The sequence below is a fragment of the Malaclemys terrapin genome, chromosome 1 (genome assembly GCF_027887155.1).
Source record: "Malaclemys terrapin pileata isolate rMalTer1 chromosome 1, rMalTer1.hap1, whole genome shotgun sequence".
Lineage (NCBI taxonomy): Eukaryota > Metazoa > Chordata > Testudines > Emydidae > Malaclemys > Malaclemys terrapin.
The window spans coordinates 31,488,181-31,503,544 of record NC_071505.1 but is presented as its reverse complement, the minus strand read 5'-3'; the positions used below and the strand labels follow the sequence as shown (position 1 = coordinate 31,503,544).

General features: G+C 39.2%; 1 protein-coding gene across 2 annotated transcripts in view; it reads right to left on the bottom strand.

Moving 5' to 3' along the window:
* The window catches only part of TBC1D22A (TBC1 domain family member 22A), a 446,515-nt gene that overhangs the window by 334,699 nt on the left and 96,452 nt on the right, over positions 1 to 15,364 (bottom strand). For both annotated transcript variants that reach the window (XM_054019874.1, XM_054019883.1), the window contains exon 8: positions 1,381 to 1,495. In XM_054019874.1, coding sequence (XP_053875849.1) covers positions 1,381 to 1,495 — 115 coding nt within the window. The remainder of the gene's footprint in view (positions 1 to 1,380; positions 1,496 to 15,364) is intronic.

Below are 15,364 nucleotides of genomic sequence, written 5' to 3'. Positions count from 1 at the left end.
CTTATTTCAATTAACAACTCTAAAGTCTACCAACAGAGATCCTACTGTTCTAGGATCATTAAGAACATTTTCATTATCTGTCAAATGAGGGAGTAAGAGGCAGAAACTGCAAGCACTCTCAGGAGTAGGCCTCTACCCCTACTTAAGAGATGATTAGGGAGTAAGCAGCAGTAGTTCTCATTAGTTGCTTAGCAATGAAAGTCTTCCTATTTAACAAGAAATGAAACAAAGCAAGAGAGGTGTTGCCATGCAAATCAATAAATGGATAGTCTTTTATCCACTCAAGGGTAATCTGTCCTCCATTAAATCTAATCAATCTAGGTTAGGACATTGATGGGGTAACTCAAGAAGGAGCTGGAGAAGGAGTAAAGATATATACACACAATATACAATGTACTATGTATACACACATACATATATAGCACTTCATAGAATGTCCTGCATAGGTATATATGCAACTGTGATTGTTTTCATTATATGTATATTTGAAAAGAAATTAAGGAAAATGTAAAACAGTTAACTTCAAATGTATTATTTTCCACTCTATTGTTGATTACCCTTAATAATGACTTATATTTATTTTAAGAGTCTACGTAGCACACACACAAACTACAAAATAGACTAGGAATTTAAAATGGAACAAACTACAATCTAAAATGTGTCAGTGATTTACACAAGCATAACCCAATAGTTTATAATTAGTAGTGAACTTTTACAATAGCTTTCCCTTCAATAATTTAGTTATAATGCATAATGCAAATTAAAATAAAATGATGGCAAAAATTATTCCTGGATATTTACAGCTTTTACACAAAACCAGCCTTTATAAAAACATGCATAGATTCTAGGACCGGAAGGGACCTTGATAGGTCATTGAGTCCAGTCTTCAGTCTTTATGATCATAAAAAGGATTAAATTATAGTTAAAAGACAACAGTATAATATAGGGTATGCCCTAATTCTAAAAAATCCAGCAGGCCTCAGCCTTGCCATCTGATCCATTAGGGACTCCTCCTGCATCTCCAATAGCACTCTATGCGGACAAAGTTTCAGAGTACTACAGAAGTCAATGATTATCTACACAAATCAGATTGCTGGATCAGGACCTTAGTTTGTAACATAGGCCTGGATACCTTAAAGTTACCATTTTAAACATGTAAATAGTTTTAGTTGTAAATAATACCCCGCCACTTCCCTGCCCATATATATTTAAGGAAATCACCTGTTACATAGTTACATTTGCCAAATATATCATCCTCAGACACCAGATGACCATTCATATACTCAATGTAATTTATTTATCCAGCTAAACCGTTATACTAAAATGCAGATATTTTTCTGAAATCACCAATTTGTAATTAAGTATTGTATCAAATCTTACCTATATATTCACAAACGAAGACTACAAAAAAAGGAGTAACAAGGTCATTTATTCCCTGAACATATCCACTGGCTGGATGACGTATTGCCCAGATAAACAAAATTCGTTCAAAAATCTGAAAGAGAGTTAAAGAAACTGTGAAGCAAGGAATTTATTAAATGGTGAGTGCATTTTAAACAGAATACTTGAAAAGCATGAAGGACAAATTTAGTATCATAGACAATAACTAGCACTAAAAGTATGCATACGGAAGCATAAATGAACACTGGTATTCATAATTAACTGTCAACATTAATTAAGTTTCTCAGTTATTTAAAGAAAGCACTTTCAGGATATTAGCACATGTTAAACCAACCTTGTACATAATTCAGCTATATTAGTAACCAAAAAAAGAACTTTTAATCACTGGAGCTTTAAAATAAAAGAAAGATTTTCCCCACTTTGGGAATTTTACATCACCTTTCCACAACCCCCCAATCCCTCTCAAAGATAAATATATTACTAAGAACCATACTTTATACTTTTCCAAAGTAACAAAAAGGTCTATTCATACTTCTGTGATAGGTCCCTGTAGATTTATGCAATAATTCACCCCCCAAAAACCTATAATTAAGCTTGCCTTGCACTGCCTGGCGCCCTTCCAGAATATGTAGGGTAGTGAAACTTAAATCTCTGAAAACTAGGAAATGTAGAGTCAAGGCAATGTCTCACACATCACACCCCAACAGAACCTTAACTCTGCCCTCCTTGAACAATGGCCTAACAAGTGCTTGTGAAAGACCATAGGACTGTACCCTTTCTGAGCATGTTGAAGACAGCAGAGAGCATGAAGAAGAACAGTGTGGGGGAAACAAACCTTTTCTTGACTAGGATATAATTTGAGTTTAGGTAGAGTTTCACAAAAACAGGCTAGATAAGCCACCAACCTACACTCAACCACTTCGCCTACTTCAGATGAACCCCCTAAGATTTGCCATATGTTAACACGTTCGTTGTTGTCCTAAGGATTTTCTTTGGTTAAGTCCCAGCTGACACTGTATGTCCTTGTAACGTATGCCAAGAAAATACCAGAGCTGCAATGCAGCACAGAGAGGGTGTAGAGCAACGTGTGTATGCCAATGTAGACGAGAAGTTCGGATGGGCAACAAAAATACATAACAGAGCATTAGAATGGGTTAAAGCACACTTATATCCCTCTAGCTTCATGGCACACCACGTGGAATGTCTGCCTCTTAGAGGTGAAAGAGGAAGTAGTTTTAGCAGCCCTGAAACTCTACAAGCTTTTAAAAACATTCCTAAATGGCCATTGTGATGGTAGACTCTGATCTCCTGCATAAATCAAGCCAGAAAATGGGGGGGAGGGGGGCAGGGATTCAGGGATTCCTCTAGTTGCCATCTGGGCAGAGGTGCAGCTGTAATGTGAGCTCGGGCAACTTGCTTCAACTAATGCCAGAATCAATACTGCCACATCTAGCATTGTGAGGGTTATTGGCAGCACATGAAGAGGAATGATCACTGAGAATTTTATTGGACAACACAGCACAAAAATGCAGAAAGTGGCAGATTTTGTTAGGGATAGGTAAGGTTTGGTTTTGTCCCAGTGCTTATTGCTAGTTCCAGGGGGCAGAGTTAAGGTTATGTGGAAGTGTGATGGAGGAAGGCGTCAGCTTTGCTCTGTTTCATAGTTTTCAGAGGTTTAAGTTTAGCCCCTTACTCATTCTGGAAAGGCACAAGCAGCTCTAGGCATTAGCTCTGGGAGTTGTGAACTGTTCCATTCAGCTCAATGAGTGTTCTCATCCCTCCATGCCCAATCTCAGAGCTTGCATGCCTGTGCTATGCACTGAGTATATCCATTTTAATCTCCCCACACAAGCATGCCTGTTCCCAGTGCCCAGCCCATGCCTAGTGCTTCCCAGTAGGAACAGAGGGAGCTTCTCCCAGTAGATAACCAATTCACCCTGGCTGGGACCCCTACACTTGTAATTGCCTCTTTGGTGTCATTTTCTACTTGGCAAGTAGACCCTCCCATATCAGCCCAGCCATCCAGGCCACCATACTGGGGGTCATATCCTGGCCACATTACCGCCCCCAAACTTTCCTAGGATAGGGACTTGGGAAGATTACATTGAGGGTATACCTGTGGTGTTCTGAGCTTTCCCAAAATTGCACACACCATTCAAAACAACTCCCTTGTAGCCCAGACACCTAGCAGTTGGTGGGTTGATGGGACTAATGTGCACATCACAAATCTCTAGAGGAAAAGATTCAAACTCATAGTCCTTGGCCACCGTGTAAGTACATTATTAGGTAGGTTACTCAAAAAAGGAGTTCCTTAGGAAACAATAGCTCTCAGAGATACAAACTGTCTATAATCAGGGGTCCTAAAGCCTTTATAATGTAATAACCTTTGAAATATTTCTAAACTGGTCCTTGAATATTGAATTGCTGAGCTCAGGGGCGGTTCAGTAATATAAATTTTACTAAGGTTCTGACCTTCATATTTTCCTTGTCTGCATTAAAAAAGTTAGAAAATGTTTCAGATTCTTATTAGCAGCTCATTGTATGAGGTTGCATCTCAAGAACCATTTGACCAAGTGACCCCAAACATGCCCCAAACTCTACCTGAGGCCACATTTACACTGTGGGAACTACTGTGGCACAGTTGCACCACTGCAACTATGCTGCTGTAGCTCCATAAGGTAGACAATTCTGACCTCAACAGAAGGGTTTTTTTTCCCAGTCGTTGCAGTTAATCCACCTCCCACAGCAGCTAGGTCGATGGAAGAATTCTTCTGTAGATCTCGCTCTGTCTACACTGGGGATTAGGTCAGTTTAACTACAGCCCTCCAGGGTGAGAATTTTTCACACCCTTGAGTGACAAAGCTAGGTTGATTTAAATTTTAAGTGTTAAATGCTAAGTTTCAAGATGATCCCCCTATGGACGTGGGTTTTAGAGCACTTTGAATGTAAAAATTGTTGTCGGGCGGCTATATCTCAGTAACCCTCTCTACCAATAACCCCACACTTGCCCCATCTCTGGCCCTGATGAGGAACTGCAACTTTAAAACCCATATGCCTAGGTTGTTTTGAAAGTGTTTTAATATATTGGCTCAAACAAAAAGTTCCACCCCTGAAGCAAAACTTCCAAAAGAAGAGACTTCTGCGGCCTCAGTCTAACCTGAAGTAGAATGCAGGTAATTTGCACAGCAGACACAAATCTGCCAAGGGCAAGACTTGGACTCACAGGTCCTTGGATGGCACTTGGTTTTAATATCTACAGCATGTTGCTCTGAGGCACCCACTGACTGACATCAGGAAAGCCTCTATACACTCTTGCTCGCCACGGAGCAGCAGTCTTAGAGTATATGCACAAGTCACTTTCTCTAGTGCAGACCCTAGTGTTCAACAGTTTATAGATCCAATTCAATCCCTTAAGAACAATATAAACAGTGCTTGCTGGGTGCCGGACACTAGCCAAAATCAAACTTGTTCAGGCAATATCCGTTTTTAGGTCTTTGGGAGGAGGAATAAATGTAGACTAAAAAAGGTACAAAAATGGAGGAAACAGCTCAGATAAAATGCTCAAATGACTCCAAATTTGCACTACCAACACCACCTCAGCAATGCACAACAATTTAATACAGTGTGAGCATACACTTCGACCCTGATATAACGCGGTCCTTGGGAGCCAAAAATCCCTACCGTGTTATAGGTGAAACCCCATTATATCGGCGTAGCGGCAGCAGGGCTCCAGCAGTGGTTTAAAGAGCCTGGGGCTCCAGCTGCTGCAGGGAGCCTGGGCCCTTTAAATCGCCACCCAAGCCCCGCTGCCGCAGCTCCGGGGTAGCAGCAGCAGGGCTCCAGCAGTGATTTAAAGAGCCCCGGGCTTTGGCTGCTGTGGGAAGCCCAGACCCTTTAAATCGCCAGCCGAGCCCTGCTGCCGCTGCTCTGCAGTGGCCGGAGCCCTGGGCCCTTTAAAGCGCCGCCCGAGCCCCACTGCTGGAGCCCCGGGATTACCGCGCTATATGCGAACCAGCGTTATATTGGGTCGCATTATATTGGGGTAGAGGTATACATGTGAATTTTAGAGCACTTAGAAAGCTCATCAAAGCCTTAACAGCTGACATTTCAAATTAACTCTTGTGTGATGAGGGCAGCCCCATAATTAAGCATATTAAATGGAAGACAGAACTACATCCTACATCTGACTGGATGCATATGGATAATATGAGAAACAAACCAAGTCATTTGAGTTTTGAAACAGTGTAATTTTTTTCCTTTTCTGTTTTCATAAAACTCGATTTCCTGGTTTCATCCAGAAGCTGAAGTGCTACTAGAAAGGCTATTTGATGTAAGTTTTTCCTATAGAACTAATTGTGACCCTAAGAACTCCTAAATGCCAACTGTCAAAGGGTTTGCTGTTCTACAGCTTCTATTAGGCCTGACAAACTTACTATACCTATCACATTGCTGTCATAATATTTATCTGTAAGGAATATTATGTGACATCTTCATAATTATTGCATTCTGTATGTACAGATGATATTTAAGAAGTTGTGTGTATGTACTAAACATATGTTTTAAAACCCATATCCCAGACAGAGCTAACAAACAGGTTTCCTTCCAGACAAGAGATAAAATATGTACCTCTGACAAATGTAAATTAATCATCATAAGTCAACACAATAGAAGCCAATTTGCATAGGACAACATGAGAATGTGAAATCAACATGAAGTCACCAGGCACTAGAGAAAACACATTAGAGATTTTTACTGACTCTGGGTATAAGAACAATGACTTTGGGGAAATACAAGAGGAAGGCTAAAGGACATTTTTATCCATCACAGAGAGCAAAAAGGACAGCACCTTTTACATCCAATAACAGTCAATCCCAGCCATTCTCAAACTGTGGGTCAGGATCTCAATGTGCGTCATGAAGTCCAAGCTTGAGCTCCACCCCCACCCGGGACAGCAGGGCTTGGGCTCCGGCCCCCTCTCCCCCACACGGGCAGCCGGGCTCGGGATCTCCCCCTGGGCTCATGTAGTAACTTTGTTGTCAGAAGGTGGTCACGATGCAATGAAGTTTGAGAATCCCTGTGGTAGGAGATTGCTTTATGTGAGAAGCTACTTTAGACAAGGATTTTAGCCTCTTAAAGCTGAATTTAGACTCTAAAAAGCCTGTTGTCCTTTTTGTTTTATATGTAACCATTTCTCTTTCCATTATCCTTACTTGGTATCTCTTAAATCTTTACCTTTAGTAATACTCATGATTGTTTCACTATAAATATATCTCCATGATGTAGTGTTATAAAGGACCCAAACCTGAGTTGTACTAATCAAGCTGTGTGTTTTTTCTTGGGAACAGCATACCTGGTAATTACTGTGAATGTCCAATGACAAAGGCTGAATATTACAGGAGGATGCTTCCAGATGCGCTTGGGGATAGGCATGCACCTATTGTTAACCTGCAATGCAAAGTAAGGGCTGGCAGAGCTCTGAGGAGATTGTTTGGGTGGCTAAAGACTGCCGGTACCTGGGAACAGACATGCAGTTAAGCACCAGCAAGTCTCTCCTTCATTGAGACAAGAGGGTGAACAAGGTGTCTCAGAGTCCTGGGCACCCCAAGTCAAAGCTTCGCACTAGTCACCATGGAATCATTCTCACAGTATGCCTGATTAACCACATGGAAGATTTCCAACTTGATTCCTAAACCAACAATCAAACTTTGGAATGCTGATCTGAAATTAAACACAGAACCTTGTGAGATTTGCCCATTACATGCCAATTCTTCCTTAGATATGAGTTAACGCATTAGCGTTGAGAACTATATGCATGTATCTAAAGGAGACTATTCAATCATCTTAAACATTAACTTTGAATTTCCTTGCTGTAATCGCATTAAAGGAATTCAGGCCTTGAATAATTTTCAATAGGTTTTCATCATATATAGTTTCTTTTTGTATTAACTAGAATTAAAAAGAAAGGGCAAAAAGTAAAAAAATAAATTCTTGCCCCATAAAGTCCAAAGTTCCTCTGAACTATATTTTTTTCATATAATCTGCACATACATGATAGACTAAAGTGTCTGAAGGAGTGAATCAAAAGCTATCAAAACCTAATTAAATATTTAACACACACAAATCACAGAAAGAGTAGCCATCATGACTAAGAAAATTCATTTAAACCATGCTTATAACAGTTATTAAACCCTCAAATAAGATGCTAATTATGAATACGTTGACCGACAATTGTAGAAGCTCTGGCAGAGGTCCTACAGTTAGGAGAGAGAGTATAATCTTGCTCCCTTTCTTATGGGCCTTGGTTGATTCGCTACTCCTCCATCCTTGGATCTTCTATTTTAGTTCCCACTTTAGTCAGCAGAACCTTCACATGACAATTTCCGGTAAAAGTAAATACATAAAACTCATGAGAGAGAAGCAAATATTCCTTGTTTACTTCCACCCAGTGCCCAGGAGGTAACTTTAATCTATAGCCTTTGATTGTATAAATTCAAATACAAATATGGACAAGAAATAGAATGCACCATTAACAAATCCCATGGGGAGACAGCTTGGGGACAAACTCAGCGAGCAGGAACAGATACAAAGCAACCGCAGCATTCACTTTTGGAGACAGACAATGCCATAACCCACACACTTTCTGGGTGTGGTTCTGTTCCATCTAGTACCACAGAGACCACTTAGAGAGCAATTAATAAGTCTGCTCTGCAGCCTTAGCTAACAGCCAGTTGGCTTTTAATATGATCAATATCACCAGAACACACTTCAAGATTCATGGGTCCTATACATGCCTATCACAACATCTGGTGTACTTCATTCACTGCATCAAATGTTCCAATAACAATTATGTGGATGAAGCCAGTCAATCACTATACTCTCAAATGAACTCTAACAGAAAAATGGTAAGACAAAATACCATGTAGGCAAAACTTTTCACAAAGCAGTCACTCCATATTTGATCTCTCAGTCCCAGTCATCAAAGGAAACCTGCACAACACCTTCAAAAGGCAATCCTGGGGACTTAAATTCATAACTCTGGTAGACACTAAAAACCATGGACTCAGAGACACTGTTTTTATGGCTTGTTACAAATTTTTTAAACACACCCCACTTCCTATTAACCCTTAGTTGCCCACTTCATTTTAAGTGGTTTCCTACACCATGTGTGAACCACTTAAGCTTAATCAATCCCAATTTATATTTAGCTCAGACACCCTGATTACCTTCCACAGACCAGAAAAAGAGCTCTGTGAAGCTTGAAAACTTGTAACTTTCACAACCAGAAGTTGGTCCAATAAAAGATACTACCCTCATCTACCTGGTCTCTCTCATTATCTGGGATCAACACATCTATGACTACACCAAAGGAAAAAAATCTCAGGTACAGTACATTAGCTTGTACTTAAAAGAGTGTGCTGTCTGTTTAAGCAACTATGTTATCTGCCAAAAGACTATCAACAGAAAAAGCCCAAAATAATTCTGTCTGTTTAATGAACACACAAAGGCCTGGTCTACACTGCGGGGGTGGGGGGAGAAATCGATCTAAGTTACACAACTTCAGCTACATGAATAACATCGCTGAAGTTGACATACTTCAACTATGGTGTCTTCACCACGGTGAGTCGTCTGCTGCTGCTCCCCCGTCGACTCCGCCTGCACGTCTTGCGGAGCTGGAGTACAGGAGTCGAAGGGAGAGCACTCAGGGGTCGATTTATTATATCTAAACTAGACACAATAAATCAACGCCCGCTGATCCGGCGGACAGTATAGACATACCCAAAAGAATCTGAAATTGCTTTTAACAATGAATCCTTACTGGTTAGCAGTACCTATTAAAGTTCCGTTGACTTACATGATTTTCATGCTTTAGTTGGCAAAAGCGAATTAATTAAAAGTTGTATTCATTTTAACCTACAAGATATCTCTCCTCTTTATGGTAATTTCTACTAAACAATAATTACTAAAACGTTTTATTCTGGCAGCACCCACTAGTGCTGAAGTTGAGTCTGTCAGCATTTTCATTACATCAGCCTAATTTCAAAGGTTATAATTCAGCTCTAAAATTTCCCTCTAGACTGTGACTGTTAATAACAAGCAATAGCCTAGGAGAAACATTTTTTTTTTAAATAAATTCACATGGAAAACTCCTTGGCCACACCAAGATAATAAGAATGCAACAAAAATTATGGATTGCCTTTTTATAACTCAAACCCCTCCATTTTTAAAAACGAAATGTTACAGTCCGTTCTTTCATGCACACTGTGCAGATTAAATAATTAACCTGTTGGAAAAACTAGACAGTAAAATGTCATATCTAGATTAATTATCAATATCCATTTAACACTCATGTCTCTAGCTGTATTAGTCTAAATCAGAAACCTATGGTAGCAGAACAGTTATATTGTTACAATCTATTATGTAAATTTGTATTTGGACACTTTTTGCCCTTTGGGAAAAAACAGAAATCTAGGAAAGTAAATCAATAATATGCCAGGCATCACAGATCACCAAATACTGTAGTAGAGAGTCATCTTTTACCTTAAACACAACAAAGTACACTGAAGATGAAACTATTTCTAGCTCTTAGAGACTTCCACTTCCCTCTGACTTTATAACTAGAAGGGTAGTCCACTGTAGAATGGAGCCCATCCATGGAGTATAAGTAAGTCTCATTTCTTTACTATTTGAAGTGTTACTTGCAAAGTCTTTTTGGAATAATTTTTTTTCCTTTGCAGTACCAAATACTGCCGAAAAAGAAAAACAAAAAAGTTACCTGAGCTCCTATCCAATTTAGCTTGGCTAAGAGTAAGGCCATACAATATATTTTGCTGAAGTAGATAAAAATATCTTAATTCTATCTCAAATTCACTTTTAAAAATTGTGGTGTTTTAAAACAGAGGCTTAATTAATAATTTAAAAAGAAATACACACACGCTGTGTAGCAGGCATCTCAGATGGGATACTGCATATAATTTACCTTCCCCTATGACAGTTAAATTTTTAGACTAATCAAGTTAGGGTGTCCCTTTAACATTTTTCCCTAAATATTTTATTATATATATATATATATATATATATATATATAATCTTTAGCTTTGAGTCGATAGGGCCCAGTCCTATTTAACATATTCATAAACGATCGGGAAAAAGGGGTAAACAGTGAGGTGGCAAAATTTGTAGATGATACAGAACTATTCAAGATAGTTAAGTCCCAGGCAGAATGCGAAGGGCTACAAAAGGACCTCACATAACTGGGTAACTGGGCAACAAAATGGCAGATGAAATTTAATGTTAATAAATGCAAAGTAATGCACATTGGAAAACATAATCCTAACTATACATATAAAATGATGGGGTCTAAATTAGCTGTTACCACTCAGGAAAGAGATCTTGGAGTCATTGTGGATAGTTCTCTGAAATCTTCCACTCAATGTGCAGCGGCAGCCAATAAAGCAAATAGAATGTTGGGAATCATCAAGAAAGGGATAGATAATATGATATTTTCTATCATATTGCCTCTATATAAATCCATGGTACGTCCACACCCTGAATACTGCGTGCAGATGTGGTCGCCCCATCTCAAAAAAGATATATTGGAATTGGAAAAGGTTCAGAAAAGGAGGCTGGGGGAATCTCCGTATGAGGAGAGATTAATAAGACTGGGACTTTTCAGCTTGGAAAAGAGGCAACTAAGGGGGGATATGATAGAGGTCTATAAAATTATGAGTGGGATAGAGAAAGTAAATAAGGAAGTGTTATTTACTCCTTCTCATAATACAAGAACAAGGGGCCACCAAATTAAATTAATAGGTAGCGGGTTTAAAACAAACACAAGAAAGTATTTTTTCACACAATGCACTGTCAGCCTCTGGAACTCCTTTCCAGAGGGTGTTGTGAAGGCCAATACTATAACGGGGTGCAAAAGGGAGCTAGATAGATTCATGGAAGATTACCTATTAGCCAGGATGGGCAGAAATGGTGTCCCTAGCCTCTGTTTGCCAGAAGCTGGGATTGGGTGACAGGGCATGGATCACTTGATGATAACCTGTCTGTCTATTCCCTTTGGGGCACCTGCCATTGGCCACTGTCAGAGGACAAGATACTGGGCTTGATAGACCTTTGGTAGGACCCAGTACGGCCATTCTTATGTAAAACAAATCTATGTAACAATTTACTTTTGACATTCGATTTTTTTTTTTAACCTTCCCTTGACCCAAACACTTATTCTTGGTCCATCTCAAACCTTCCTTTTCATAAAAATGCTTGAGAGAATAGTTTTTGGCCCTCTAGTGTCTTTTTTATGCAAAAATATCCTCAACTGATTTAAATACTTGTTCATTGTTGGATACAGTACTGAAACTGCTCTCATACATTTAAATTAGTGACTATTTTTTTCTGCTACTTTTTTCCCTATCCCGTTCCTCATTCTCCTCAACTTTAATGCTGTCTTCACTACTCTTCCACAAAGATACAGTTGAGCTGTGCAGGAGGCAGAGCCTTCTTGGGGGCCAGTCCAAGATTGTGGAACACATTCCCACCGGAAATAAGGATCATCACAGACTTCAATACCTTGCATTCCAAGTGCAAGCCACACTTTTGACCTCTCTAATACACACAGAGCAGCGTGTACATTAAAAAACGGTACCAAAACAACACACAATCCAATCCTGTTGGAAAGGGAAAGGGAAAGAGAAAGAGAAAGAGATGGACCCATGCATGACAGACATCAGTTACATCATTTAATGCACTACTGGAAGGTACTCAGATTACGATGATAGAGGTATAAGAATCTATACAAAATTACAACCAAGGGCTTGTCTACAGAAACATTTAATTCACAACAAGCTGGCATGTCAATCTACCCCTCACTACCCTGCAGCGAATTAGCTTTCCATGTGGACCTTGCTGACACGCATTAACAGTTGGTTAATGCACTTTGATCTAGTCCTGTTTCAAAGCAGACTGAGTATTCAATCCTGAGTTTTGAAATACAGTTGGCATGGTAAGATGCTATAAAAATTAGAAATTAAGTTTTATTGAACCATGCAATTGTTATCTTTGAATCAAAGTAGAAAATATATGCCAATGCGGTTAAAATTTGTTAAAAGCTCACACTATTATAATATGAGGAGAGAGAGTCTATTATTCAAAACAATTCCTCATTTGAACTATATAACAACCTGCCAAAAAATAATCAATCATCATCACCATTACCACCACCACCACAAAAATTAAGAACTAAAAGTCAAAACACTGGCTTACAAACTAGCTACCACACAGTATGTACCAACTCAATACCACAAATTCTAAAACTGGAAAAATATTAGTGTAAGATGCCACAGCATTTGCTCTTTTTAGATTTACATGACAGTATTAAAATGGTAGTGCACTTTTATAACATGAAATGATTTCCTGTTCAGTTTGTAATTTACACTTCCAGTATTACATTTCTTAGAAAATAGGAATGTATCAACAGTTCATCCACCTCATTAGAATTATATTAATTTACATTCATCTTTATCTTGTCCTCAAATCACTGAACAGTAGGTGAGACTTGCTAGACAGGAGGTGACTTGTGCATAAAGCATTTTAATTTGAATTGTGTTAAGGAGTTTTTTCTCTCCCCTCCAAAACATAGTTTTCTCAAATCAAAACCTTGTAGCTAAAACAGATCTTGAACTACTGTATTTGACTCTAATGGCTACACTATCACTGAAGGTAATTCTATGTTTATATTGAAACCACAACAACAACAATTATTTTTTGCACGTGTGACCCTGCAATTGTTCAAACACTAAGATAGAACAAAATACTTTCAAAACACTAAGGTTCTGATCCAGCATGAGGTATAGTTCCACTGACTTCAGTGAGACCACTTTTACATGCTTACAGTGGCACACCTACTTCAGTGTTTCACTGGCTCAGGGCCTAACTCACAGGCACATTAAATTATAAGGAGCAATCCTGGACTGGCACAGTAAAAGATTAGATAATTTTTCATACCGCAGTTTCTTCTCTGAAATAAAATTATCTAAGTTTTACAAAACTGTAGTAGGTTAAATAAAAAAAATTCCTGTAAAATCATTTACAATAAAAATATTTTCAATATTTGATCTCTGGAAACAGTAGTGCAGATATAATATAGGGATAGTTCAAATGTTTAATATTTATCTTTCTATATCCCATTGGTCTATTGCACAACCTTTTGGGTTTTAATCTGTCCCCATCTTTTCCCAAGAACCCTTTCTCTGAGCTTTTTAAAAATTCCTTTTCCTTCATCCCCATATGTGTTATCTAAATTCTTGCTCCACTCCTTTGTCCATATCCTCTGTCTTTATCCTATGGTATCTGTTTTGTTTTACTCTTCTCCTCGCTCCTTCTCTTCACTGAAATAAGTGGTGAGTTAAATAAAACAGGATATAGAATTGGGACTCCTCCTCTAACCTGGGATGTCTGGTTACCCTAAACTAAAGCAGAGCTGGTAGACTGCTGATCAAATCACATAGGAGAATGGTAAAAATAGGAAGATGGAAGGTCCCCCAGACACCCTGCCAATTTCCTTCCCAGTACCCAAAACCGGGGGAATCTAATGAAAACCATAGCATACTGGGAATAATACCTCAACTAGAAGGTAGGGAAGGTGGGGCAGTGCCTTAAATACAGTTGGGGGTGGGGGCATGTACGAAAGCCAACTTGCTTCTCAAACACACGCCACTCATTGCCAATCGGTGACGGGAAGTGCTCAAGAAAGCTCTCCCATTTCCCAGACAAGATCTCTGCATGTGCTCTAGGATGGGAAGGGAAGGAATAAATGGAGGGTAAAGGCACCAGTACAGGTGAGCATGATTTCTACTCCATTCCTTGGGACTCCAGAGATTGGCCATGTACCTGCCATTCAGACACCCACCTCTGCGGAGAGAGGACATTTGACTGGTGCAGCAAGGAGGGGGATTTTGTGAACTGTAGCCAATTTGCTATCAAATGAGCCCAAAGGTGGAAAAATGAATTGAGATAAGTAAACACAAAAACTCACAAAAATGTGTCCTATTGCCAACTTGATTATAGGTGGAGCTGGTAGCACCACCTATTAAGGTTGCCCAACTCCTCCCATTACAAGTCCCTTTTTCAGTTGCAAAATTTGCCAAAGTTTAATCATTTTAACTGAAATTTAACATATCAGCTATGCACACATTAGGCTGGATTCCCCCACTCCCAATTTCAGCCATTTCCAAGAAAGAGGCTAGGGAAATAACATGCTTTTTCCCCCACTTTAAAAAAAAATGCATCCACTAATTTTGCGTGCCCACTGAGATTCCTAGGACGTGATTTTTCAGAATACTTAGCAATCTACAAAACTTCATATGTTTAAAACACAGCTCCCATTGACTTCACTTCCAATTAGGAGTGTTCAGTGCTGCTGCAAATCAAATCCTAGGGTCTCAAGCACCCCAAAAATGAGGAAAACACAATTAGGGACCATCTGTGAAGTCTGATTTAAAAGACCAAGCTAGCATCACAAGGGAATGCTGTGACAGAAGCAGGAATAGAATCTATTTCGCCAAGGCAGCATTCAACTGTCTTAGCCATGAGACCAGTTGTGTTAACACAACAGAATCTTCCTTCTCTTCCTGCAATGTCCTACCTCATTTCACTACACATCTGCCAATTACTACAACAAAAGAGGCAGTGGTCCAATGGACAATGGCCTCCTTCACTCCACAGCCCTCATTCATCTCCAAAGCAAGTCCATCCTGTGAAGCGAATGAAGCAAGGGTCCAAGCAGAAAAAGACTGTATAATACATATGTACAGGGGGGCCAAATCAAAGATGTGTGGGTAACCATAATTTTAGCATTTCCTTATTGTGAGCGCTTAACTTTGTAATCTTAATTATGTTTTTTAACATAAGCTTTTGTGTAATACACACAGCAATTTTTTTTTAATCTGCTGAACAACCTTTCACA